The 26,983-nt window shown below is 40.3% G+C and overlaps 1 protein-coding gene and 1 pseudogene across 16 annotated transcripts in view; one reads left to right on the plus strand and one right to left on the minus strand.

Annotated features, from left to right (window-relative positions):
* The window catches only part of SFI1 (SFI1 centrin binding protein), a 97,796-nt gene that overhangs the window by 10,576 nt on the left and 60,237 nt on the right, over window positions 1–26,983 (plus strand). For 8 of the 16 annotated variants that reach the window (XM_027575769.1, XM_027575768.1, XM_027575771.1 and 5 more), the window contains exons 2-6: window positions 276–404; window positions 11,277–11,450; window positions 13,515–13,586; window positions 21,038–21,148; window positions 25,962–26,056. In XM_027575769.1, the coding sequence (XP_027431570.1) occupies window positions 382–404; window positions 11,277–11,450; window positions 13,515–13,586; window positions 21,038–21,148; window positions 25,962–26,056 (475 nt within the window). In that variant the 5' untranslated portion in view covers window positions 276–381. Of the gene's footprint in view, window positions 1–275; window positions 405–11,276; window positions 11,451–13,514; window positions 13,587–21,037; window positions 21,149–25,961; window positions 26,057–26,983 lie in introns of those variants that run through there. The other 8 variants (XM_027575767.1, XM_027575770.1, XM_027575775.1 and 5 more) reach the window with 5 other exon arrangements.
* LOC113912527 lies at window positions 815–1,386 on the minus strand (annotated as a pseudogene).

Genomic DNA, 26,983 nt, shown 5'->3' on the forward strand with positions numbered 1-26,983 from the left:
CATATAACACCCAGTGCTCCATGCAATACGTGCCCTCCTTAATAGCCCCATCATTGGGCTAACCCACCCCCCCACCCCCCTCCCCTCTAAAACCCTCAGTTTGTTTCTCGGGAGTCCATAGTCTCTCAAAATGCAATTAAAAAAATTTCATAGACTTGCCATGTTCATCTCATGTTGAATTAAGAAGAGATTAGGAGCTAGCATGTAGCTGTTCAGAAATGTGACTCCTAAGAGGCTTCAGATAATTTACTCTCCTTTTCCCTCTTTTTTTATAGTTAGAAAGGGAAGATAAAAGACTTTTTGATTCATGAAGAATCTGCTCACTGAGAAGTGTATATCAAGCCACTGCCAAATTTCCATCAAAAGAGAAGTAAGCAGAGAATGCAGAGGAAGGTGGACTCCAGGTGAGTGATAGGACTTAATAAAAAAAGATAACTGAAATTGTGACCCATATAAAAACCTGTAAACATTTTGTGTGTAAAAATGATAAATAATAAAAAAGTAGTTTCTTCCTAAATCATGAGTGGTGAGAAAGGAACTTTGGGTAAGGATTTTTTTTTGTTGATATTTTGGGTTTCTCATCTAGAGTATAATGTACATTTTATACCTAACAGAGTTCAAAACCATTTTGAGTGTGTGGGAATATCCATCATTAAAATTATGATTTTGAGCAAGAATGAGGATGATTTTGCTGAGTTTGGAAGTTCTTTTTTTTTTCCTCCCCACACACAAGTACTTTATTGAATTCAATTGCAGCCTGACATGTATATAAAATTCTGTGATAGGAGTGACAGCCTCAGGCCATGGGCAGCTGCTAATAGCTTCCATAATGTTTTATGTTCTCTGAAATTGCTTAGAAAATTATCAGTGAGCCAGTGGCAGAAATAATGTTGAAAAATAATGATGAACGTCGGGCTCCCTACTCAGTGGGGACTCTGCTTCTTCCTCTGCAGCCTCCCCCGCCATGTTCTCTCTCTCTCTCTCTCTCATAAATAAATAAAATCTTTAAAAAAGAAATAGTGATAAACGCAATGATCAGAAGGAGGCCTAAGAGCAGGGCCCAGATGTTCAGGCACTTGGTGGTGGAGGCATAGGCCTGGGCCCCAGCCACATCACCACCCTCTTCAGGTCCTCAGACTTAATGGAGTAGGTGAATGCCACGAAACCCAGGCAGCACAAGTTCATGAAGATTGTGTTGAAGAGGGACCAGATGATGTGGTTGGGCACCGACATCTTGCGGTGGATGTTGATCATGGTGGTCGCCGTGGGAGCTGAGCTGTAGGGCACCTGGAGTACAGCTACCTTGTGCTCCTCCTTGAGCATCTCATAGGTAGTGGGGACACCAGTGTGGGCACTAGGAAAGAAGCGCTGGGAATTGCCATTCATGGTGCTAGATGGAGTAGCTGTGGTCTGGATGCTGGACAGTGCTATGGGCCCTCCATTTCCCCAGTAGTTTTATCCCCCGAAAGATTCCTTTTTTGGTGTTTGGGAAATCCTGATGTTGGAAGTTCTAACACCCAAGGCTGACTGTATTTTGGATCTTTCTCCTGCTTTTGATCATGGTTACTTTCAGCCTAGATGCAGGTTCTTTTGATTTCCAAATAGCAGAATCCAGCTCTGGCTAACCTTGACAAAAGGAAGGAATTTACAAGAAAGAGTGCTGTTTACTAACAAATCTCAGACTCTCAGGGGTGAGTATATGGCTTGTAGCTGGTCAGTCATGAGTGTCCCACTGCCCTGGGCACGTGACTGTATAGGCTAATCAGGGGTTTTTCTCTAAAGCTGAGACAGTCATTTAAAGAGGGTTACTCTCTATTGCTGAGGTTGCTGTGACTGCGGTTACAGTATCCACCAAGTAGAGGCAGCGCACTGAGAGAAGCAGGAAGATCTGACAATGTTGAGACACGAGCTCTAGTTCTTGAAGCTCTAGTTGAGAATTCTTCCAAAGTGCAAGAGCTAGGGAATTACCTCTTTGTGCTGAATATCTAATCTCCGCTCATTGGCATCCAAGGTTTCCTGATGGGATTAGCCAAAGAAGAGGTCTGGCAGGAGGTAGGGGGAGGGAGAAGAATGAGGCCAGACTCTTTATTTATTCCCTTGGCTCTCTCCTTGCAAGATGTTTTGGGTTGGCTGTGTCTCTCCACTGAAGTTCACAGAGCACCTGGTGAGGCAGGAGTCCTTCTGCGTTCTGGTAATTATTTCCTCTCCTTACCCCTTTGGGTCTAGAGATGACACCAGCTTAGCTTCTACTAGCTTCAGGTTCCTGCACTTTCCCTTGTGGTTCCTCTACACCCACACCTTTGTAAATATGCCATCCTCAAATTATCATTTGTTTTTAGTATATCATCAGTTTTCTGTGGGAATCTTGGGAATTTTTATCATGACTGGTGTTGGATTTTGTCAGATGGTTTTTCTGCATCAGTTGAAATGATCTTATGGTTTTTGTCCTTTATTAACAGGGTATATTACATTGATTTTCAGATGTTAAACTAACCTCGCATCCTAGGATAAATCCAACTTGGGCAGGGTGTTTTTTGTATGGTTCTTATGTGTTGGATTTAGTTTACTAATATATTTTGAGGATTTTTGTGTTGATAGTTTTGTTTATTAGATATTGGTCTATATTTTGTGTGTGTGTGATTTTTTTTTTTTAAGATTTATTTATTTGAGAGAGAGAGAAAGTGAGTGAGAGAGAACACAAGCTGGGAGGGGCAGAGGGAGAAGCAGACTCCCGGCTGAGCAGTGAGCCTGACATGGAGCTCCATCCTGAGACTCCAGAAACATGACCTGAGCTGAAGGCAGACATTTAACCAACTGAGCCACCCAGGCGTCCCAGTGTGTGTGTATTTTTGTCTGCCTTTGGTATCAGGGTGTGATACTGGCTCAAAGTATGAATTTGGAAGTGTTCCTTCCTCCTTTATTTTCTGGAAGAATTTATAGAGTATCGGCATCTTTTTTTTTTTTTTTTTAAGATTTTCTTTATTTGACAGAGAGAGACACAGCGAGAGAGGGAACACAAGCAGTGGGAGTGGGAGAGGGAGAAGCAGGATTCCCGCAGAGCAGGAAGTCCGATGTGGGGCTCCATCCCAGGACCCTGGGATCACGACCTGAGCCGAAGGCAGACGCTTAACAACTGAGCCACCCAGGCGCCCCAGGATCATTTATTCTTAAAATATTTGATAGAATTCATCAGTGGAGCCATCTGGACCTGGGCTTTTCTTTGTAGGAAACATTTTAAATACTAAGTCCATTGCTTTGCTTGTTATAAGTCTATTCAGAGTTTCTACTACTTTTTTTTTTTTTAAAGATTTTATTTATTTATTTGACAGAGAGATAGTGAGAGCAGGAACACAAGCAGGGGGAGTGAGAGAGGGAGAAGCAGACTTCCTGCTGAGCAGGGACCCCGATGTGGGACTTGATCCCAGGACCCTGGGATCATGACCTGAGCCGAAGGCAGACGCTTAACGACTGAGCCACCCAGGCGCCCTCTACTACTTCTTGAGTCAATTTTGGTAATTTATGTTTTTCTGGGAATGTGTGCATTTCATCTCAGTTATTTAATTTGTTGGCATAAAGTTCATAGTATTCCTTTATATTCTTTCAGTTTATGAAAAGTTAGTGGTAATGTCCTCTCTTTCATTCCTACTTTTAGCAATTTGCTAAAGGCTTGTCAGTTTTGTTGAAGGACCCTTACTGTTGTTACACTTTTTTTTCCTTATGCTAATTTGAACTGGGTTCTGATTGCTTGCAACCTATAATGCTAACGTACAGAAGTTTTTTGTAGAACCTACTAGGCCTTGGGCAGGGTAGAAGCCAGAGTATGGTGGGAGCGACCTATCTGGCAGTTATTTGGACCTTTCCTCCTGAGTGGTGCCATATTGGTGCTTCAGCCTCCAACTCCTGTTCAGTCTGTGTCTCAACTCAAAATTCACTCCTGGGTGGATGAATCTGGATAGTCCAGCGTAAGTCAGATTTCTCCTCCTGCTCTAATCCACCGGGACTTGGAGAAGGATCATGGAGTTCCAGCGTTACTGCTGAGGTCTGCCCCTGCTGATCCCATAAAAAGGGATCCTTGAAAGCTGAATCAGCAGTGTTTCCCTTGTGCTCTGTAGAGCACTCTTCAGGCCTGCCTCATTTCATCCTCTGAAGCAAATTAACCGTGGCTTAAAATGAACCTCTGTAGCCTCTAACTCTTATTTTCTCCAATTACTTTACAGCTTCAGATGTGGGACCTTGAGAAGGGAATGTTTGCTTTAAAAAAAAAATTAGAACACAGTTTAGATTCAGAAAGGTGCATAAAATGTACTGTTTATTATATCATTTTGAAACAAACATGTAACCATCACACCAGTAAAGGAATAGTGTATTGTCAACACCTCCGAAGTTCCTTTTTCTGTATCCTTTCCTAATCACACCCACTCCTTCTTCCCTAGAGTAAACCACTGTCCTACTTTAATAGTAATCACTTTCTCAAATTTCTTTATATTTTTACCAGTTAAGTATGCATTCCAAAACAATATAGTTTAGTTTTGCCTCTTTGCCTTTATAGAAATGGAATCATATGTATTCTTTTGTGTCTTGATTCTTTCTCTCAAGATTATAAGATTCCTTCACGTTATTGTCTATAGTTGTAGTTTGCTCATTTTCCTTGCTCTGTGATACATTATAGGACTATTACACAGTTTATCCATTCTGTTGACGGGCATTTGGGCTGTTTCCAGTTTTTGAATGTGATGATTCTCATATGCATAGTGTGGCACACAGCGGTTCTGAAGTTCGAGCCTGCATCAGAATGCTCTGGAGAGCTTAGTAAACACAGATTGTTGGGCTCCACCATCAGAGTTCTGATTCAGTAGATCTGGGGTCATGCCCAATGATTTATATTTCTAGTAAGTTCTGGCCATGTATGGGTGTGCTGTTGGCCCACATCTTCCCAACACTGCTTCTGTGGTGGGGATATAGTCATAGCTCACTGTGCTCTTTATTCGTATTTCCTGATTTCTGTTGCTGTTGAGTACCTGTTTTGGGGCATCTGAATTTCCTCTTTCTGAAGTACATATTCAACTCTTAATCACATTTTTCTTTTTTTTAAAGATTTTATTTATTTATTTGACAGAGAGAGACACAGCGAGAGCAGGAACACCAGCAGGGGGAGTGGGAGAGGGAGAAGCAGGCTTCCTGTGGAGCAGGGAGCCTGATGCAGAGCTCGATCCCAGGACCCTGGGATCATGACCTGAGCCAAAGGCAGATACTTAATGACTGAGCCACCCAGGCGCCCCCTTAATCGCATTTTTCTATTCAGTTGTATATTGAGTCTTTCCCCCAATTGATATATAGGAATTTTTATTTTTCCAAATGTGAGTTCTTTCTGTCTTATGTGTTGCAAATATCTTCTCCCTCTTTGTGGCTCACTTTTTTTCACTCTGGTATCTTTTGATGAATTACGGTGCTTTAAACTTTAATTTAGTAAAAATGATGTCTTTTTTAATATATCTTTTCCGTCATGTTTTAAGGGATCTTTCCTTTCCTGGGGTCATGAACATATTGTGTATTGCTTTCATTGCTTTATTATTTTGCATTTTTTTTCTCTAGACCATTTGAAAGTGATTTTTGTGGGGCGCCTGGGTGGCTCAGTCATTGAGCGTCTGCCTTCGGCTCAGGTCATGATCCCAGGGTCCTGGGATCGAGCCCCACATCGGGCTCCCTGCTCGGCGGGAAGCCTGCTTCTCCCTCTCCCACTCCCCCTGCTTGTGTTCCCTCTCTTGCTGTCTCTTTCTGTCAAAAAATAAATAAAAATCTTTAATAAAAAAAAAAGTGATTTTTGTTTGTCGTATGAGTTGTTTTTTTTTTTTTTTTCCATGTGGATATCCAGTTGGGCCAGCACAGTTTACTGGAAAGACTTCTCTGCAGCGCCACCTTTATCATTAATCAAAGGTCCATTTAAGCTTAGGTCTGTTTCTCGGCTTTCTACTTTGTGCCTATGGTTGAATAGTCCCTGCTACAAAATCATGATGACTTGATTATATAGCTTTACAGTAAGTCTGAGATCTAAGTAAGGTTTCTCATCTAGTACTTTTAAACACTTCTTTAAAAAAGATTTTATTTTTAAGAAATCTCTATACCCAACATAGGGCTCGACCTCATGACCCTGAGATCAAGAGTCATATGCTCTACTGACTGAGCCAGCCATGCACCCCTCACCAAGTACTTTTAAAAGAATGTCTGTAAGCTAGTCTTGGTCTTCACAATTCTATATCAGCTTCAGAGTCAACTTGTCAGGTCTTTTCCCCATCTCACAAAACAAAAATTGTTGGGGTTTTAATTGGGATTACTTTGAAGCTATAGATCAGGTTGGGAAAAATAACTGTTTTGGTAAGTCCTAAAATTTTCCCTATAAAAATGTTTACAACTTTTTTTTTCCAGTAAACTCTTCACCCAACGTGAGGCTCGAACACTCAATCCCAAGATCAAGAGTTGCATGCTCTACTGGCTGAGCCAGCCCAGCACCCCAAATGTTTATAACTTTGCTCTAAAGATTGATTATTTGAGAGAGGCAGAGAGCGAGCGGCCGGGGGCGGGGGGCGATGGGAGAGGGAGACCAGCTGACTCCCCATTGAGCAGGGAGACCAACACGAACCTAGCCTGAGATCTTGACCTGAGCTGAAATCAAGAGTTGGACACTTAACCAACTGAGCCACTCAGGTGCCCCTGCAACTTTTGTTAGATTTACTCCTGTACTTGGTGTTTGTGGTTTGAAAACAGTATATAAATAGCTTTGAATTTTGTTTATTGTTAGTCTATAGAAATACATACAGTTGATCCTAATTTGTAGATTCTGAATTTGTGAATTCATGTAATCGCCAAAATTTATTTTAACCCCCAATCTCCCAAGGCTTTCTCAGTGCTCTCGGGGTCATTTTTGGACATGTGTAGAGCCTTGTAACATTTGAGTTGCTCAACAGGCACATTCTCAGCTGAGATGAAACAAGGAATGCTCTGCCCTCCCCCTTTTTAAGTTTTTATTGAGGTATACTTGAGGTACAACATTATGTTAGTTTCAGGTGTACAGCATAATGATTCCATATTTGTATATATCACAAACTGCTTACCACTTAAGTCTAGTTAACATCTTTCACCATACGTAGTTACAGAATTTTTTTCTTGTGATGTGAACTTTTAAGATTTACTTTCCTAGCAACTTTCAAATACTCAATACGATTATTAATTATATCACCATGCTGTATATTTTATCCACATGACTTACTTATTTTATAACTGGCAGTTTGTAGCTTTTGACTCTCTCACCCATTTTGACCCCCCATCTCCACCCCTGCCTCTGGCAACCACCAATCTGTTCTCTGTCTGTAAGCTTGTTATTTTGTTCTGTTTCAAAATTCCACATATAAGGGAAGTTATATGGTATTTGTCTTTCTCTGTCTGACTTGTTTCATTTATTGGCCCTCAAGGCCATTCATGTTGTTGCAAATGGCAGGATTTCATTCTTTTTTATGGCTGAAGAATACGCTATTGTGTGTGTGTGTGTGTGTGTGTGTGTGTGTGTGTATACACATACCACATTTTCTTTATCCATTCACCTGTCAGTGGACACTTAGGTTGTTTCTTTGTCTTGGCTATTGTAAATAATGCTGCAGTGAACATGGGGGTGTGTGTATCTTTTAGAGTTGTATTTTTTTTTTCTTCTTCAGATAAATCCCCAGAAGTGGAATTGTGGATTATATGGTAGGTCTCTTTTTAATTTTTTGAGGAAACTCATTTTCCACGGTGCCTGCACCAGTTTGCATTCCAATGAACAGTGTATAAGGGCTTTTTTTTCCCACATCCTTGCCAACAGTTCTTATTTCTTGTGTTTTTGATATAGCCATTCTCACCCGTGTGAGGTGGTATCTCCTTGTGGTTTTGATGTGCATCTCTGATAATTAGGGATACTGGCATCTTTTCATGTACCTGTTCACCATTTGTATGTCTTCTTTGGAAACACGTCTATTCAGATTCTCTGCCCTTTTTTTTTTTTAAAGATTTATTTATTTATTTGAGAGAGAAAGAGAGCGCGAGAGGAGGGAGGGTCAGAGGGAGACCTGCTCAGTAGGGAGCCTGACGCGGGACTCGACCCTGGGAGTCCAGGATCATGACTTGAGCTGAAGGCTGTTGCTTAATGAACTGAGCCACCCAGGTGCCCTCTGCCCATTTTTAAAGTGGATTGTTTGGGTTTTTTGTTATTAAGTTGTAGGAGTTCTTTATATAGTTTGGATATTGACCCCTTATCAGACATAGGATTTACAAATACTTTCTTTCAATCAGTAGATGGCTTTTTCATTTTGTTGATTGTTTCCTTTTCTGTGCAGAAGCTTTTTAGTTTTAGTTCCATGCGTCGATTTTTGCTTTTGTTGTCTTTGCCTTTGGTGTCAAGTCCAAAAAAATCAGCACTGAGACCAATGTCAAGGAGCTTACTATCTATGTTTTCTTCTAAGAGTTTTATGGTTCCAGGTCTTACATTCAAGTCTTTAATTCCTTTTGAGTTTGTGTATGGTGTAAGTTTTATTCTTTTGCATGTAGTTGTCCAGTTTTCTCAATATCATTTATTGAAGAGACTGTCCTTTCCCCGCTGTGTGTATTCTTGGTTCCTTTATCATAAATTAGTTGACTATATAAGTGTGAGTTTATCTCTGGGCTCTCTAGTCTGTTTCATTGATCTGTGTGTCTTTTTATGCCAGTACCATACTGTTCTGATAACTATAGCTTTGTAATATAATTTGAAATCAGGGAACGTGGTGTCTCCAGCTTTGTTTCTCAAGATTGCTTTGGCTCTTCAGGGTCTTTCTTGGCTCTACACATATTTTAGGATTATTTGTTCTATTTCTGGGAAAAATACCACTGGAATTTTCATAAGGATTGCATTGAATCAGTGGATGCTTTGGGTAGTATGGATATTTTAACAATATTGATTTTTCCAATCCATGACACAGAATATTTGAGGTGGCTTTATAGAATATAATACTGGAAATAACAAGGATCAACTGTGTATATATTTTTTATATTGTTTTTGTATCAAATAGTCTTGCTAGACTTGTACAAATTTTAGTAATTTACCTGTAGATTCTTTTGGGTTTTCTACATGCATAATCATGTCATACGCAAAATGACACTTTATTCCCCCTCTCCAGTCTTAATGACTTATAATTTCTCTTTTTTTGCTTTGCTCTGCCAGCCAGAACTTCCAGTACAACGTTGTATAGAAGTGGTCTTACGTGTCCTGTTCATAATCTCAAACAGGAAAGCTATCAGTGTTTCACCTTAAGTATGGTATCTACGTAGATTTTTCTTAGGTAGCCCTTATCAGATTAAGGTTTCTCTTCCTAGTTTAAGACTTTTTGTCATGAATGGATATTGAAAATTTTTTAATCAACTGTGTTTTCTGCATCTATTGAAATGATTATATGATTGTCTTAATGGTTGATTTTTCTAATGTTAACCTTCCCTTTCTGGAATTAAGCTTCCATCATATTGTATTATCCTTTTTCTATGTTGCTGACTTGAGTTAGCTGATACTTTGTTTAAATTTTTACATATGTATTCATTAGTGAGATTGATGTAAATTTTTCTTTCTTAAAATTTCCTCGTTAGGTTTTGTATTAAGGTTATGGCTAGTCTCCTAAAACCACCTGGTTTTATGTAGATTTGGGATGGGTGGTGTTCTTTTTTTTAAAAAAGAAATCTAAGGGGCACCTGGATGGCTTAGTTGGTTGAGTGTGTGACTCTTGATTTCGGTTCAGGTCATGATCTCAGGGCTGTGAGACCAAGTCCCATGTCAGGCTCCATGCTGAGTGCTATGTGTGGAGCCTGCTTGAGATTCTCTTTCTCCCTCTCCCTTTGCCCCTCCTCTGTTCTCTCTCTCTTTTTCTCGAATAGAATAGAATTAAAAAAAACAATTCTCAGAATAGTTTATGTGAGATTGGCATGAATTTTTCTTTACATTTTGGTAGAACTTGACAGCAAGACCATCTAGGCCTGAGGATTTCGTTGCGGGAAGGTTTTTACTACTGTTTATTTTTGCTAATGGTTATTGGACTGTTCACATTTTATACTTTTTGTGTAGTTTTGATAAGTTTGTTTCTTAGCTATTTATGCATTTTACCTATATTTTCAAATTTATTTGTATTGAGTTGTTTACAATATTTCTTAGGATCTGTAATGATGTGTTTCCCCCTTAATACTGGTTTTTGGCTTTTTCTCTCTTTGATCAGTTTCATTGACTTTTTGTCAATTTTATCTGTTTTTAAAGAACTCACTTTCCTTTTTGCTCTTCTCTGTTATGTTTGTTTTCCATTCATGCGAAAAAGAATTAACATTGCAGGCCTGAGACTGCTGTCCTTAGAAAGTCCTGCTTACAAGGTTGGCCTTTGACGGGTGTCTAGAAACTTAGATTTCGGGAGGGTTCTCACCATTCCCTGACTGATAAGGGTAGTTAACTGTGCCTGAACTGTTTGTGCAATTTGTTTTTTGTTTTTTTTAAAACATTTTATTTATTTATTTGAGAGAGAGAGAGCATGAGAGGAGAGAGGGTCAGAGGGAGAAGCAGACTCCCTGCTGAGCAGGGAGCCCGATGTGGGACTCGATCCTGGGACTCCAGGATCATGACCTGAGCCGAAGGCAGTTGCTTAACCAGCTGAGCCACCCAGGCGCCCTGTGCAATTTGTTTTATACTGAGCACCTGCTCTCCTTCTAGAAATCTAGAATTTTGGTATGTGATAGGCAGAGAGTGCCTGTAGGACCAGCCCCCAGTAAGAACTTTGGCCACTGAGTCTCTAATAAGCTTCCCTGGAAGACAACATTTCACATGTGTTCACATAATTCGGTGCTGGGGGAATTAAGGGTATCCTATGTGACTCCATCGTTGGAGGCATGCACCTGATTTCCAGCAGCCTTTGCCCCATGTGCCTATTCTCTTTACTGATTTTGCTTCGTGCCCTCCTGTAATAAATAATAGCTGTGAGTGCAACTATATGCTAAGTCCTGTGAGTCCTTTGATCTAATCATCACTGAATCTAGGGGGTAGCCTTAAGGATGTTGGACACACCATTGTGAATGGCGGGTATTTCTATCAGAGACTGAGCTGCTTATTGTCCTTGAAGCATAGTTACTATCAGTCTGTCTCATTGAGCTTATCTGTTTGATTTCACTTGTGTGTTAAAAGATATTTGCATCACATGCAGAGATAATTTGATTCTCTCCTTTCCCCATTGTTCCTCAAATTTAAGGTCTTTTAAGGATGGTGCAGTTAAGAAAACTTATCCTCCAAAGATACTGGCCAACCAGAAGTCTTCTGCCTTCTCTGGGATGCAGAGTGAGATACCTAGTGCCAGTCATCCAGTTCAGTATCATGCCTCACATGGTTGGACCCGAAGGAACCGGTTACGAGAGTTGCGTATCAGGTGAGCTTGCAAGTTGTCACCTGCCTGCAGTGGCTTTTCCATTGTTCTCCCTTCTTGGTGAAAATGAGGGGATGATTCTAATTCTTCTATCTCAATTAGTCGGAGACTTTGATGCCTACTCTTTGTGGCAGGATGTTCAGAAGAAAAGGATATTTAGGAATCTGCACATTTAAAGTCTGTCATTGTGTGTTTTCATTCACATTCTCTAGTTGTACCCACAATGTGTAAGCTATAAAGAGTCTTCCAGAAAAAGTCCATACATAGTCTGAGAAAAATTGTCATTTTCCACTACTTTTGATTAGGTCTATCAAAGGCATTCATTTATTCATTCAACAAAATTTTTTAAAAAGACTTTATTTATTTGAGAGCAAGAGAGAGAGAAGAGAGAAAGAAAGTGAAAGAGAGCACAAGCAGGGGGAGCAGCAGAGGGAAAGGGAGAAGCAGACTCTCTGCTGAGCAGGGAGCCCGATGCGGGGCTCGATCCCAGGACCCTGGGATCATGACCTGAGCCAAAGGCAGACGCTTAACCAACTGAGCCACCCAGGCACCCTCAACAAAAATTTATCAGGCTTTCTCTTCCTTGGCGCTGCCTGAGGAGGCACCATATATGTCTGGCACCAGATATGTCAAAATTAAGTGCAATTGGAGGAAACCCAGAGGCATTGACAGTAGGGTGCACAGAAGATTCAAGGGCCAGATCTTGATGCCCAACATATGTTACAGGAGCAACAAGAATACCAAGCACATGCTGCCCAGTGGCTTCCTTAAGTTCCTAGTCCACAGTGTCAAGGAGGTTGAAGTGGTGAGGATGTGCAACAGATCTTACCGTGCAGGGATTGCTCACGATGTCTCCTCTAAGAACCACAAAGCCACTGTGGAAAGTGCAGCCCAGCTGACCATCAGAGCCACCAATCCCAATGCCAGGCTGCACAGCAAAGAAAATGAATAGACAGCTTCTGTATACATTGTATTTGTGTTAATAAAACCATAAAACTACAAAAAAAATTTTTATCAGGTGCCTACTTGGCTAGGTGTTGTGCTAGATGCTGAGCATACAAGGTGAATAAGACATTCCTGGCCCATGACCTCATGAAAGCTTAAAATCATATCGGCTTGACAGACTGTTAAGTCACACCAGGAAAGCATGATAAATGGTATAAGATGAGAGGATGTGGTGCTGTAGGCCCACATGGCTAGATCAGCACCACTAGTGTAGCCAGAGGAACTTCCTGGAGGAAGTGGGGTTTAAGATGAGTCCTAAAGGTTAATGTAAGAATAAGGCAGATAAAGGGTAGGAGGAAGAAGAGTGTTCCAAGCTGAACCTGGAGACAAACTGGCCAAGACAAGCCATGTTTTTTGTGTGTGTACCAGGCACTGTGCTAGGTACTTGGGATCCTGTAAGACATGGTCCCCATTCTCAGGGCCTCACAGTGCAGAGGGAACAACAGGTCCCCTGTGAGCTGATTACTGTGATTTGGTGTCATAACATTATATTTACTAAGGGTTGGATCAGAGTGTTGAGGGTACAAGGCTACTCACCGTGTTTGGGTTGGGGAAGGTCCAGGAAGGCTTTACATAGCAGCAAGCATTGAAGATGAGCCTTGATAGATAAGTGGGCGTTTGCTAGGTGTTTTAGGCAGTAAGAATCATACGAATAAAAGCATTATCATGTACTTTCCTTTTCCTCAACTCTGAAGTCTTCAGTGACAAAAGACTTTATATTGAAAGTATTTTTCAAAAATAATCAGCTTGGGGGATGCCTGGCTGGCTCAGTTGGTAGAGCATAGGACTCTTGATCTCAGGGTTGTGAGTTGGAGCCCTATAATGAGGGTGGAGATTACTTATAAGAATAAACATAATAAAAACAATCTGCTTGATCTTGGCTTTATAAATCTGTCCCATCCTATGCGCTATCTGATGCAAGATTAGCTGTGATTCACCTTTTGACTCATGCTAGCATCTCTCCCCAGGGGACCTTAGTTTCCCTCTGCTTTCCAGAAAATTGATGAAATAAGTCAAATGGAGTTTTAAAACGTGTATATATCCTTTCTTTCCTTCTTTCAGATGCGTGGCCAGAAAGTTCTTATATTTGTGGATTCGAATGACTTTTGGAAGAGTATTTCCCTCTAAAGCCAGGTAGTATTAGCTCAGAACACCAAACTTCTCTGAGTTCATTCTAGGTTTTTGTTTTGTATTAAGCCCATGTGTAACCTTTGTTATGGTATGTGTTACATTCTTCCCCTCCCCACCCCCCAAGCCTCCAGCAGACATATAATATAATGGTCATCTAACATATATTAGTTTGATCAAATGAGTGTATGAAGGAATCCTAAGTAAACCAGGATGGCTAAGATCCTCTCTGAAAAAAAGTATTTGCCCAGAAGTAAATAACCTGTTTCGGGGCACTGTCGAGACTGACCACATTGATCTAGGGCAGAACCTGGGGAAAAAGTTGGCATTGGCAAGGGGAGGGAAATTTTAGTCAAGAGAATGTGTATGGGCCACTGCCCCCTCCTGCAGGTTTTGGTTAAAATTGCTTCAGTGGGGGCGCCTGGGTGGCTCAGTCGTTAAGCGTCTGCCTTCAGCTCAGGTCATGATCCCAGGGTCCTGGGATCAAGCCCCACGTCGGGCTCCCTGCTCGGCGGGAAGCCTGCTTCTCCCTCTCCCACTCGTCCTGCTTGTGTTCCCTCTCTCGCTGTGTCACTCTCTGTCAAATAAAATAAAATAAAATCTTAAATAAATAAATAAAATAAAATTGCTTCAGCAGCAGCACAAAAGGACGAAGAGCTGATTGCAATGGGGAGCCACCAGGGTCAGGGACACATGCAGGAGCTGGTGGGGCTGGAGAGAAGCGGCCAGTGTAGGGTAGATTTCAGAGGAAGAATTGGCAGCCACTGAGATACAGGCATTTTTTTAAAAAGGTAAATGTTGTGGGTTCTTAAGCTCTCTACTCTTCCCTTACTACAACCTTTCTTGTTTCATATTTTTAACATTGTGGCTTTCCTAATCGGGAGCATCATCCAAATCTTTTGATTCAAAGTCTTTTAAGCAAATTTGGCCTATGGCTGTCCCCTGAAATCTGTGTGCATACCTTGTGGGGGGCCATGCTGTTCCCATCTCCTTGGTGCGGCTTTGCCAGTGAAGCTTCCAGGGTGGCAGCAGTCCATCCAGCCATACACGTTAGGCAGAGTTCACCTCTGCTTTTCCTTCTTCTGAACCTTGGCCCTGTCCTTTTTCACTTCCTTGGTAGCTTTTCAGTACCTTCAGTACCTTCAAATAAAGTTGTTGTTTTTTAATTCAGTTGAGTATTTTATTTATTCCCCCTCCCCCAATTTTTTTCTTCTTTTAGTGATTGCCCTAAAGAATATAATACATATCTTTAGTTTATCAGAGTCTAATGTTATTGGCCCTTTTGCCCTCTTCCCAAACAAGGCAAGGTCCTTAGAACACTTTTAACTCTGTCTGTCCCCCTCCCCACTTATATGCCCTTATTGTAAGGTATTTTAATTCGGTTTATATTTTAAAATCTGCAAAACATTTATTTTTTCTTGTTTTATACAGCTAATATTCATTTAGATTTATTCACATATTTACCCTTCCTGTTCTTTTCTTCCCCCCTATGTCTCCAGGTTTCCATCTATGATTATTTTCCTTCTGTCACTGGAACATCCTGATCATTTGTTTTAGAATAGATCTGCTTGTGATGAATTCTCTCAGATTTTGTCAAAAAATGTTTTTATTTCACTTTTGTTTTTGAAGGATATTTCACTGCATAGAGAAATCTAGGTTGCCAGTTTTTTCCCCAGCATTTTGAAGATATTTCATTGTCTTAACACTTCCATTTGTAAGTCGTTAGTCTAATTATTGCTGTTTTGGAGATTCATTATCTTATTTTTCAAAGTTTTAATATGATATGGCTGGGTGTGGATTTTTCTTTTTTTAAAAGATTTTATTTATTTGTCAGAGCGCATGAGAGAGAGCACAAGCAGGAGGGAGCGGCAGGCAGAGGGAGAAGCAGACTTCCCGCTGAGCAAGGAGCCCAATGCTGGACTCGATCCCAGGACCCCGGGATCATGACCCCGGCCGAATGCAGACTCTTAACCGACTGAGCCACCTGGGCGTCCCTGGATTTATTTTCTAAAGTCTTTTAGCTCATTGTGAGATAATAGGTGACAGGGTTATGTATTTTTGCTTTGTTTTATGGACACATCTTTCTGGCATACTTTATAGGCATATTATTCTCCTTTTCCTTTTCCATACAATAACTTTGTATAGGATCTGACTTCAAATATTTTGTTGTTCATTTTTTTTTAAAGATTTTATTTATTTATTTGACACAGAGAGTGAGCACAAGCAGGGGGAGCGGCAGGCAGGCAGAGAGGTAGAAGCGGACTCCTCACTAAGCAGGGAGCCCGGTGTGGGACTTCATCCCAGGACCCTGAGATCATGACCTGAGCTGAAGGCAGATGCTTAACGACTGAGCCACCCAGGTGTCCCTTGTTGCTCATTTTTATGTGGAATTGATCTTTCTGAACTTTTTAGAGCGAGGCAAGATCAGTTAACTTTCTATTTTACAGAGCTCCCACTTCTGTCTCATTTGTAGTATTAAAAAAATATGGCAGCTTGCTCTATGGGATATCCTGGTTCTATTCCCCTAAAATACTTCGTCTGATTCTCTCTTTCCTTGTCTCTCTTGTCCATCTCCTGCTCAATTTTTATTCTCCTCCTAGCAGTTTTTCCTCATTTTGAAGCTCTGGCCTAAAAGGGAACCTGGCATGTTGGTTCTGAGACTAGGGGCAGGACTGCTCCAACTGTTTCAAATCTGTCTGTATTAGCCCTGGTAGTGGAAAGGAGAAAACTCCTCTCAGATTCAGCTTCTAGTCTCAGATGGGATCTCTGCACTTTGCAGTGACTACTTATTGGCTGTTTTGGGGTTTTCCCATTCTCAGGTTCCTTAGATGCCACCCTCATTGCTCCTTCCTCCTGTAGAAATGTTAATACCATGCAGGTCTTTTGACTGTGGATGGTTTGTCTTCACCTGCTTGCATTTTGGTTTCATGGGGATACCTTGCCCCATGGTTTTGTTGTAATTGATACATGAATTTTTGGTTTTACTACATGGTTGCTGTGTGTGTTTTATGGGGATTCAGAGACTGGAAAACTATGTTGTCCCCTCCACTATCTTCTCCAAGTTCTTTTCCTACTTAATTTTATTTAACTTAATATTTGACCCATATTTAACTAGAAATGTCTAAGTAATACCCATTTATAGTCCCAATATTTGGGAAATGCTGATTATATTAGAAATGCATTTGACTCTAAGTAAGAGAAAGTCTGACAGTGGCTTTAACAAATTGGGATTTGCTTTTTCTCATAAGCAGTTTGGAGGTTGGTCTTAGTTTAGCTGTTCAGGGAGGCCATCAAAGACTCAGGCTTTCAGTACCTTCCGAGTTCACCTTTTTTAACATATGTCCCTTTGTCCTCAGAGATGACACTGCATAGTTGCAAAACGACTGTTCTCTGTTTTACACAGGAAGGAGTAGGGAAGCGTGGTGTCATATCTGTCTTTTACTTAGGGAAACAAAACTTTACTGGAAACCCTCAGCTGCATTCTGCTCTGCCTCATTGTCCAGAGCTGTGTCACTGACTGCCTTTTGCCACAGAGGAGGCTGGGAATCCCAGCCGCCTCTGCAGCAGGTGCCCGTGAGGAGGCCGAGGCCTGACAGTGGGTGTTGGGTTAGCCGGTGACCGATGTCTGCCATACTGCTTTAAAATCATCCCCTTATAATCTTTACTTTCTTTGCTCTTGACTGGTAGCAGGGTCTGGAGGAAAGGTACTGGACTGGAATTTCAGAGACCTGCGTTTTGGTCCTAGCCCAGACCCTAGCTAATTGTTTGATCTTGGGATAAGTTATGGTTCTGGGCCTGAGTTTCTCAAATTGTAAAATGAGAGAATAAGAATACTGCTTATTCTCTAAGCATCTACCGGAATTAGAATTCTGATACTGTGTTGACTTAGAAATTTAGGATTTTTTTTTTTTTCCCCCAAGTTGTGATCTCTTTTTAAATCAAGTGGGTTGTTTGTTACTTTGGGGAAGATTAGACATATTGATGTTGGCTTTTTTGTTTGTTTTGGACTTTTTTCATGTTATTTATTCCTCACTTTTAGGAATATTAGAGGAGAATTAATTCATACCAGAAAATGCAGAATAATGCCTTTATGTTCTTGGAGATTGTTTTAACTTTTATAAAATGGCATTGTTTTATCATTAGTAAACTGAGTCAAAATGACCATCGAATTGTAGGGCAAAAATAATGCAGTATATGTCCATATATAAGGTAGTCTTAAATATGAGGTAGTCACCTATTTTCCTGAAGAGAAGATCTGAACAAAGTTTTTTTGGTTAACTTGAGAAGTAGGTAAAGCAGTCAGGTCTTTCTACAGTATTTAATTCATCAAGATTTCTTCCTCATTCTTAGTTAATGGCCTTGCTTCCTATTTTCTTGATAGAAACAACAGAAGAGGGGCACCTGGGTGGCTCAGTTGGTTAAGCGTCTACCTTCTACTCAGGTCATGATCTCAGGGTCCTGGGATGGAGCCCAGCATCGGGCTTCCTGTTCAGCGGGGAGTCTGCTTCTCCCTCTCCCTCTGCCCCTGCTCGTGTGCTTTCTCTCTCACTCTGTCTCTCAAATAAATAAATAAAGTCTTAAAAAAAAAAGAAACAGAGGAAACCCGCATAGGCTCCCTCCCTGACATCCACGCACCGCCAACATGTGTCAGCGTGCAAGCTGCTTTCTCTGCCATTAGGCAGGTGAACTGTCCTTGCTCTCATCTGCGGCAAAATCCTTGGCTTTTGCACTGTTTCCTTTGTGCCTACTCAAGGGTATTACTCTAGCAGTTTTTTTTCTCTTTTCTGCATCAGTTTTTTGCCATTTACTGGATCATTTGCACCAGCATATACCCTTATTTCTCTCACGCTGAAAAATATCTCTTTGACCATACGTCCTCCTGCAGCTAGCACTCCATCTCTTCGCTCCCCTTTACATCAACTCCCCTGGCCATACTCTATCTCCAACACATATTGTAGTCTCTCTTAAATCCATCCCACTAGTCTTTAGATTCTACTCCTCCACCAAAATTGTTTTCGTTAAGGTCACTATATCATAATTTTTTTAGGTTAATGTAGCAATTTGTTTTTAAGATTTTTGCTTATATTGTCTGTTTCTTAGCCGCCTTTTTCTCTCTGCTTTTGGTCACTGTCTCATATGGGAACCTTTCCCTAAATGTGAAAAGATCTTTTTATTGTCTGTTCATATTTAAGAGTTAGGCACTAAAATGCTGATTTTGGAAGCTTTTCTATGTATGCACAGGGACTTGTAAATTGAAAGCTTTAGTTTGGTTTTGAGGCAGAGACCAGACAGTTTCACTGGGGAACCTCCAGCTGTCAGTATCTAAAAGCCTTTTCCCAGGGGGCACCTGAGTGGCTCAGTAGGTTAAGCGTCTGCTTGGGCTTAGTCACGATCCCAAAGTGCTGGGATCAAGCCCTGCATCAGGCTCCCTGCTCAGCGGGGAGTCTGCTGCTCTCTCTCCCTCTGCCACTCCCCCTGCTTGTGTACTCTCTCTCAAATAAATAAAATCTTTAAAAAATAATAATAAAAGCCTTTCCCTTAGGTTGATCAGTTTTCCCCAGAGGAGAACAATCCTCCAAACTCTTTCTAGGATTGAGCGGCTTGGAGGTGGGTGGTGGTGGTTATAAGCTTGGCTGTAGGCAGAGGAGAGGGAATGGGGGGGTCTCACTGTTGAGTATGTGGACTCTGTTGAAGACCCTCTCCAGAGCTCTGCCTGGTATCCTGCAGTCCAGTGGCCCTCTGTTCAGCCTCTCCAGAGAGAAACCTGAGTCTCTGCTTGGGTGAATAACAGGACCTAGGGACCTAACTGCTTATGCCCAAGCTTGCCAACAATCCTATGTTTTCATCTCCAGCCGGGGTTCCCCTGTTCCTGATGCCTCATGTTCCCCGCCTTTCTGATGTCTGTGCCACCAGCTGGTTGCTCCTTGATACCCTCAGCACAGGACCCTTAGTTGTTCCTCTGCTTTCTCTGATCTGTTGGTTCAGTTGCCACTCGCCTGCCTGCTCTCTAACATCTAAAAAAAAATTTTTTTAAGATTTTATTTATTTGACAGCACAAGCAGAGGGAACAGCAAGCAGAGGGAGAGGGAAAAGCAGGCTCCCTGCTGAGCAGGGAGCCTGATGCGGGGCTCGATCCCAGGACCCTGGGATCATGACCCAAGCTGAAGGCAGACGCTTAATGACTGAGCCACCCAGGTGCCCCCGTGGCTCATTATTTGACAACACCAGAAGAGAATAAAAACATATTTTTCAGATCAGAACTACTTAAATTAGAAAGAAAGCTAAAAAATGTTATGCTATACCAATTAAAGAGGTTAAAGTAAAATTCAAAATCTGACTTTCCAAATACCATAAGCAAGTTGAGAATTATTCTCCAGTTTTGTTTTCCCTTCATCAGACTAAAAATATTTTTGATTAGTAAAAAGTGGTAGCTACACTTCCCATTTACATATACAGAAGATTAAAAATTATAAGCAAATGCCTAATGGTATTCCTAGTACTTAGAGGAACAGAGCATATTAGTTTAACTGAAATCTGGTCAGAGGAGTTATAAAAACAGCCAAAGGTAGGTAGAGGAAATAAAGAGGGGCCAAAGGTGATGTAAAGAAAACAAGAGCAATGGCAGATTGTGTTGATGCTAACAGGCACTGTTCAAGGTGACTGATAACTCAAGAACTCTGTGCCTGCCAGTCGCTTTGAATTTCTATTCATGGTTCTGCAGGTTACTAACATGTTCTTCTCAGCACTCATGGTTTCTAAAAGACTAGCCAGCAAAAATATACATGAGGAAATTCACTTCACTGTTGTTCATAATAAAAAAGAGAGAGAGAAAATTACAACAAATGCCCCTCAAAAGGGGATAGGTTAAATTCAATCAATGCCACCTAGTCTTTTTTTATGAAGTAGAGCTAAGTGATACTGAAATGGAGAGATGTTCCAGAGAAGGTGTTAGGTAAAAAGATAAAGCTACCTCATAGTATGTATGACACCATTTTTAAAAATTACTTTTTTTGTATTTCCACTACCCATGTTGGAATTAACATAATACATACTCAATTTAAATATATTTACATATGTATAGTAATGTATGCACACATATTTGTATACATACGTAAAAACTTATCTACGTGTGTATGCATGCACTGTGTGTACATATATAAATGGATATACATATTAAAAGCCTGAAAAGGTTTCCAGTATACCAAACTAGCTAAGGGGACACCTGGGTAGCTCAGTCAGTTAAGCAGTCCTGCTCGGTGGGAAGCCTGCTTCTCCCTCCCCCACTCCTCCCGCTTGTGTTCCCTCTCTCGCTGTGTCTCTCTTTGTCAAATAAATAAAATCTTAAAAATGAGCCACGCTTTTCTATGAGAAAATAAAGGCAATATGAAACTAATTTGGAAATAAATATCAGCTCCCACATCATCACAGCTCTCTCTGATCTTTGTTCATTGCTGAAGGTTTTACTATGAGCAAAGAATACTTCGGAAGGTCTTTGAAGAATGGAAAGAAGAGTGGTGGGTTTTCCAGCGAGAGTGGAAACTCTGTGTTCGAGCAGACTGTCACTACAGGTCAGGTTTCATGTTATATTTAATTTTACTGATACACATTATTAAATAGTTACTTGTTAGCACGTTTCTGGTCAAAAGAAGAAAGTATTTTTGTTGTTTGTTTGTTTTCCAAAGATTCATTTATTTGAGGGAGAGAGATAAAGTGTGAGCAGGGGGAGGGGCAGAGAGAGAGGGAATCTCAAGCAGACTCCCCACTGATCAGGGAGCCTGACATGGGGCCCCATCCCATGACCCTGAGATCATGACCTGAGTCAAAGTCAAGAGTTGGACGCTCAACTGATTGAGCCACCCAGGCACCCCAAAAGACAAAAGTTTTTTGCCCCCAGTTTTATTGAGATATAATTGACATATATCACTGTATGAGTCTTTGATGTACAGCATAAAGGTTTGACTTGTAAAATGATTACCATGGTAAGTTTAGTTAACGTCCATCATCTCCTACAGATAAAAAGAAATGGGAAAAAAAGAAGCTGGGTGGCTCAGTTGGTTAAGCTCAGGTCATGATCTCAGGGTCCTGGGATCTGACCTGCATTGGGCTTCCCACTCAGCAGGGAGTCTGCCCCCTCTCCTGCCCCTCCCCCCACTCATGTTCCCTTTGTCTTTCTCTGAAATAAATAAAGTAAAAAAAAAACCTTTTTTTTTTTTTTTTTTTAGATATGGTAAGTCTTAGGATTTATTCTCTTAACAACTTTCATACATATCATACGGTAGTGGTAACTATAGGCATCATGTTGTACATATCATCTCCAGTACTTCTCTATTTTATAATTAGATGTTTGTACCTTTTGACCACTTTCCTCCAATTCCCTCTCCCACCCCTGCCTCCCGTAAACACAAGTCTGATCCTTTTCTATGAGTTTTTTGTGTTTGCTCTTAGATTCCACATATGAGTAAGATCATGCAGTATTTGTCTTTGTCTGACTTAATCACTCAGTATAATGCCTTCAGGGTTCATCCATGCTGCCACAAATGGCAGGATTTCTTTGCTTTTTATCCCATTGTATAAATCTGCCACAACTTTATCCATTCACCCATCCATGGACACTTAGGTTGTTTCCATGTCTTGGCTGTTGTAAATAGTGCTGGTGGGAACATAGGGGTACAAATATCTTTTCAAGTTAGTGTTTTCATTTACATTGGGTATATTCCCAGAAGTGAAAATTGAAGTTTTCAGAATAGAGATCTTTGGTAGTTTTACTTTTAATTTTTTGTGGATCCTCCGTACTGTTTTCCATAGTAGCTGTAGCAATTTACAGTCCCATCAACAGTGCACAAGGGTCCCTTTCTCTACATTCACACCTGCATTTGATATCTCTCATCTTTTTGATGATGGTCATGCTAACAGGTGTGAGGTGATAGCTCATTGTGGTTTTGATTTACATTTCCCTAATGACTAGTGATGTTGAACATCTTTTAATGAACCTGTTGGCCTTTCATATATTTTCTTTGGAAAAATGTCTATTCAGTTTCTTTGCCTATTTTTTAATTGAATTATTTGGGTTTGTTTTTTTTTTTTGCCATCGAGTGGTATGAGTTCTTTATATATTTTGGATATTAACCCTTTATCAAATATATGGTTTGCAGATATTTTTTTCCCATTCCATAGATTATCCTTTTCACTTTGTTGATTGTTTCTTTTGCTGTGCAGAAGTTTTTTGGTTTGGTGTAGTCCCATTTGTTTATGTTCTGTTTTGTTGCTTGTGCTTTAGGTGTCATTTCAAAAAAATCATTGCTAAGACCCATGTGAAGGAGCTCTTCCTGTTTTTTCTTTTAGGAGTTTCATGGTTTCAGGTCTTACATTTAAGTCTTTAATCCACTGCGAGTTAATTTTTGTGAGTGGTTTAAGATGGGGTCTAGTATCATTCTTTTACACGTGAATATTGAATTTTCCCAGCACCATTTTTCAAGGAGATTGTCATTTCTCCATTGAGTAGTCTTGGCTCCTTTGTCAAATATTAGTTGACCATATATACTTGGGTTTGTTCCTGTCCATTGGTGTGTTTTTCTTTTTTTTTTTTTAATAAAGTAAGATTTTTTTTTTTAAGATTTTATTTTGTTTTTTTGTCAGAGAGACAGTGAGAGAACAGCAGGCGGAGGGAGAAGCAGGCTCCCTGCTGAGCAGGGAGCCCGATGCAGGACTCAATCCCAGAATCCTGGGATCACGACCTGAGCTGAAAGCAGACGCTTAACTGATTGAGCCCCCCAGACATCCCTCACTGGTGTGTTTTTATGCCAGTACATACTGCTTTGACTAATACAGCTTTATAGTATAGCTTTAAATCAGGAAGTGTGATGCCTCCTGCTTTGTTCTTCTTTCTCAGAATTGCTTTGGATATTTTGGGTCTTTTGTGGGTCCATGGAAATTTTAGGATTGTTCTACTGTAGAAAATGCCATTGGAATCTTGATAGGGCTTACATTGAATCTATAGATGGCTTTTGGTAGTATTGTTTTAATAATATTTTAGTAATATTAATTAACATTTAATTATGTAATTAAGTTACATAATTTAGTAACATTTTAATAATTAATCTTCCAATTCATGAATGTGGGATAACTTTCCATTTATTTGTGTCTTCGATTTCTTTTGTCAGTGTTGTGTAGTTTCCAGAATAGAGATCTTTTACCTCCGTTAAATTTATTATAGAATATTTTATTGTTTTTGATGCTGTTGTAAATGGAATTGATTTATTTGTTTTTCAGATAGTTCACTGTTTGTATATGGAAATGCTACTGATTTCTGTGTGTTGATTTTGTATCCTGCAAAGTTGACTGAATTTTTTATTAAATATAATAGTTTTGGGGCTGAGTCTGTAGGATTTTCTATGTATAAAATCATGTCACTTACAAATAGAGACAATTTCACTTTTCACTTTTCACAATTTCCCATTCTGATGCCTTTTGTTTGTTTTTCTTGCCTGATTGCTTTGACTAGGACTTCCAGTATTATGTTGAATAGGAGTGGTAAGAGCGGACACTTTTGTATTGTTCCTGATCTTAGAGGAAAAGCTCTCAGCCTTTCTTCTTTGCGTATGATGTTAGCTGTAGGCTTGTCATATATGGCCTTTATTATATTGAGATATGTTTGGTCTATCCGTAATTTGTTAAATGTCATTATCATGAGTGGTTGTTGAGTTTTGTCAAATGCTTTTTCTGTGTCTTTTGAGGTGACCCTGTGATTCTTTTCTTTCATTCTGTTAATGTGATGGATCACATTGATTTAGAGAAGAGTTTTGAATCCTATTCTGTTTTTCTTCAAATTCTTTTTAGAATAAGTAAGATCAAAGTCCTAAATTAAACCCAAGCACATGTGCATGTGGACACACACACATAGAGACACCTCTTTAAGTAACCATTATGTATTGGTCATATTAATGATATGAATAGGGTTTTCTCACTGACTCTCACTTCTGTATAATTTCTAATTCTGAGAGTGTTCTGTTTTTTTAAAATAATAGGTTGTTTTAATTTTTATTCATTATAGGAGAAAATATATGCCCAATATAGGACATTAAGAAAATAGAAATAGAGAAAAAACTAAATCTTGACATTAGTACTCCCAGTGATAAGTAGAGGAAAAAGTAAAAATTGGAATTATATCAAATACACATTTTATACCTTTTTTATACAATAAAAAAATTAATGTATCTTACACAGTGTATCTTTTAAAAATAGCATTTACTCTCATAATCACTTCTTTATTTAGGTTCTTTGGGTCAGGGTTTCTGATTTGTGGATATTTCAGATAAGATAAAGACAATGTTGAATCATTTTAATAAGCTTGTAGAGTATGAAATCAAGTCTTAGGAAATAGGATAGTGAAAATACGGAGGGACTGACAGTCTTAATGTGTATAGTGTATGTATTGAGAAGGAAAAGACAAAGGAAAGGTGTCATTGACCATGTTTAGTGCAGAGGAGAGGTAATGTTTTACATAATGTGGATGATTAAGGTGATAAAGATATGACTGTCACTCCAAATGTCACAGCTCTGTGAATGCTGAAGGTGAAGTTATTCTCAGGTAATTCAAGCCTATTTTTCCTTAATGGTACTGTAAAGTGAGGAGAATGACTCTCCATCAAGGAGAGTAGATTTCACTGTGACTATGTGAAATAAGATTTTAGCTTAAGATATGATTTTTTTGTATCAGCATCCATGTTAATTTCTGAGTACAGAATGGACTAGTTATATTGAATTAGGAGTTTTTTTGGTTTAAAGAAATGCCATTTGGGGCACCTGACTGGCTCAGTCTGTGGAGCATGTGACTCGATCTCTGGTTTGTGAGTTCAAGCCCCACGTTGGGTGTAGAGATTATAAATAAATAAATTTTATTTATTTATTTTTAAAGATTTTATTTATTTGACAGAGAGAGATCACAAAGTAGGCAGACAGGGAGAGGGAGAAGCAGGCTCCCCACTGAACACGGAGCCCAATGCGGGGCTCGATCCCAGGACGCTGGGATCATGACCCTAGCCGAAGGCAGACACTTAACTGACTGAGCTACCCAGGCGCCCCAATAAATAAATAAACCTTAAAAAATAAAGTAGGGGCACCTGGGTGTCTCAGTTGGTTAAGCAACTGCCTTCGGCTCGGGTCATGATCTCGGGGTCCTGGGATCGAGCCCCACATCGGGCTCTCTGCCCAAGTGGGGAGCCTGCTTCTCCCTCTCCCTCTACTTGCCACTCTCCCTGCTTGTGAGCTCACTCTCTCTTTCTTGCTCTCTCTCTCTGTCAAATAAGTAAATAAAATCTTTAAAAAAAAAAAAAGAAAGAAAGAAAGAAATGCCATTTCCTTTTTTTTTTTTTGCCTCCTCAGATATTACTTGTACAACCTGATGTTCCAGACCTGGAGGACCTATGTGCATCAGCAGCAGGAGATGAGGGCCAAGTACATTAGAGCCGAGAAGCATGGTGAGACAAGGAAGTACATGTCTAAAGAAAATGCCTTCATTTATTTGATTTTCTTTTATGAAGACTTAATTTTTTGAGAGCAGTTTTAGTTAGGTTCATAGCACAAAATTAAGGGGAAGATACAGTGATTGTATCTCTCCCCCCATGCATGCTTAGTCTCTCCCACTATTAACATCCCTCACCAGAGTGGTACATCTGTTACAGTGAATCCACATCAACACATCATACTCACTTAAAGTCCATAGTTTACACTAGGGTTCACTCTCAGTATTGTACCTTCTATGGACATGTATCCATTATGGTATCATACAGAGTATTTTCGCTGCTCTAAAAATCTTGTGCTCTCCCTGTTTAGCTCATCTCCTCCCCCGGCAACTTTTTTTTTTGTTTTAAAGATTTATTTATTAGAGAGAGAGAGAGAGAGAGAGAGCATGAGTGGGAGGGGCAGAAGGAGAGGGAGAGAGAATCTCAAGCTGACTGTATGCAGAGTGTGGAGCCCAATGCAGGGCTTGATCCCATGACCCCAAGATCGTGGCCTGAGCAGAAACCAAGAGTTGGACGTTCAACCGACTGCACCACCTGGGCACCCATCCAGACGCCCATCTACCCTCACCCCCAGCAACTTTTTACTATCTTCATAGTTTTTCCTTTTCCAGAATGTCATGTAATTGAAGTCATATAGTATATAGCCCTTTCAGATTGGCTTCTTTTACTTAGTAATATGCAGTTAAGGTCCCTTCATATCTTTTTTTTTTTAAGATTTTATTTATTTGAGAGAGAGAGAGAAAGCACATGAGAGGGGGGAGGGTCAGAAGGAGAAGCAGACTCCCTGCTGAGCATGGAGCCCGATGCCCGATGCGGGACTCGATCCAGGGACTCCAGGATCATGACCTGAGCCGAAGGCAGTCACTTAACCAACTGAGCCAC

Source organism: Zalophus californianus, chromosome 14, assembly GCF_009762305.2.
Source record: "Zalophus californianus isolate mZalCal1 chromosome 14, mZalCal1.pri.v2, whole genome shotgun sequence".
In the NCBI taxonomy this organism is placed as follows: domain Eukaryota; kingdom Metazoa; phylum Chordata; class Mammalia; order Carnivora; family Otariidae; genus Zalophus; species Zalophus californianus.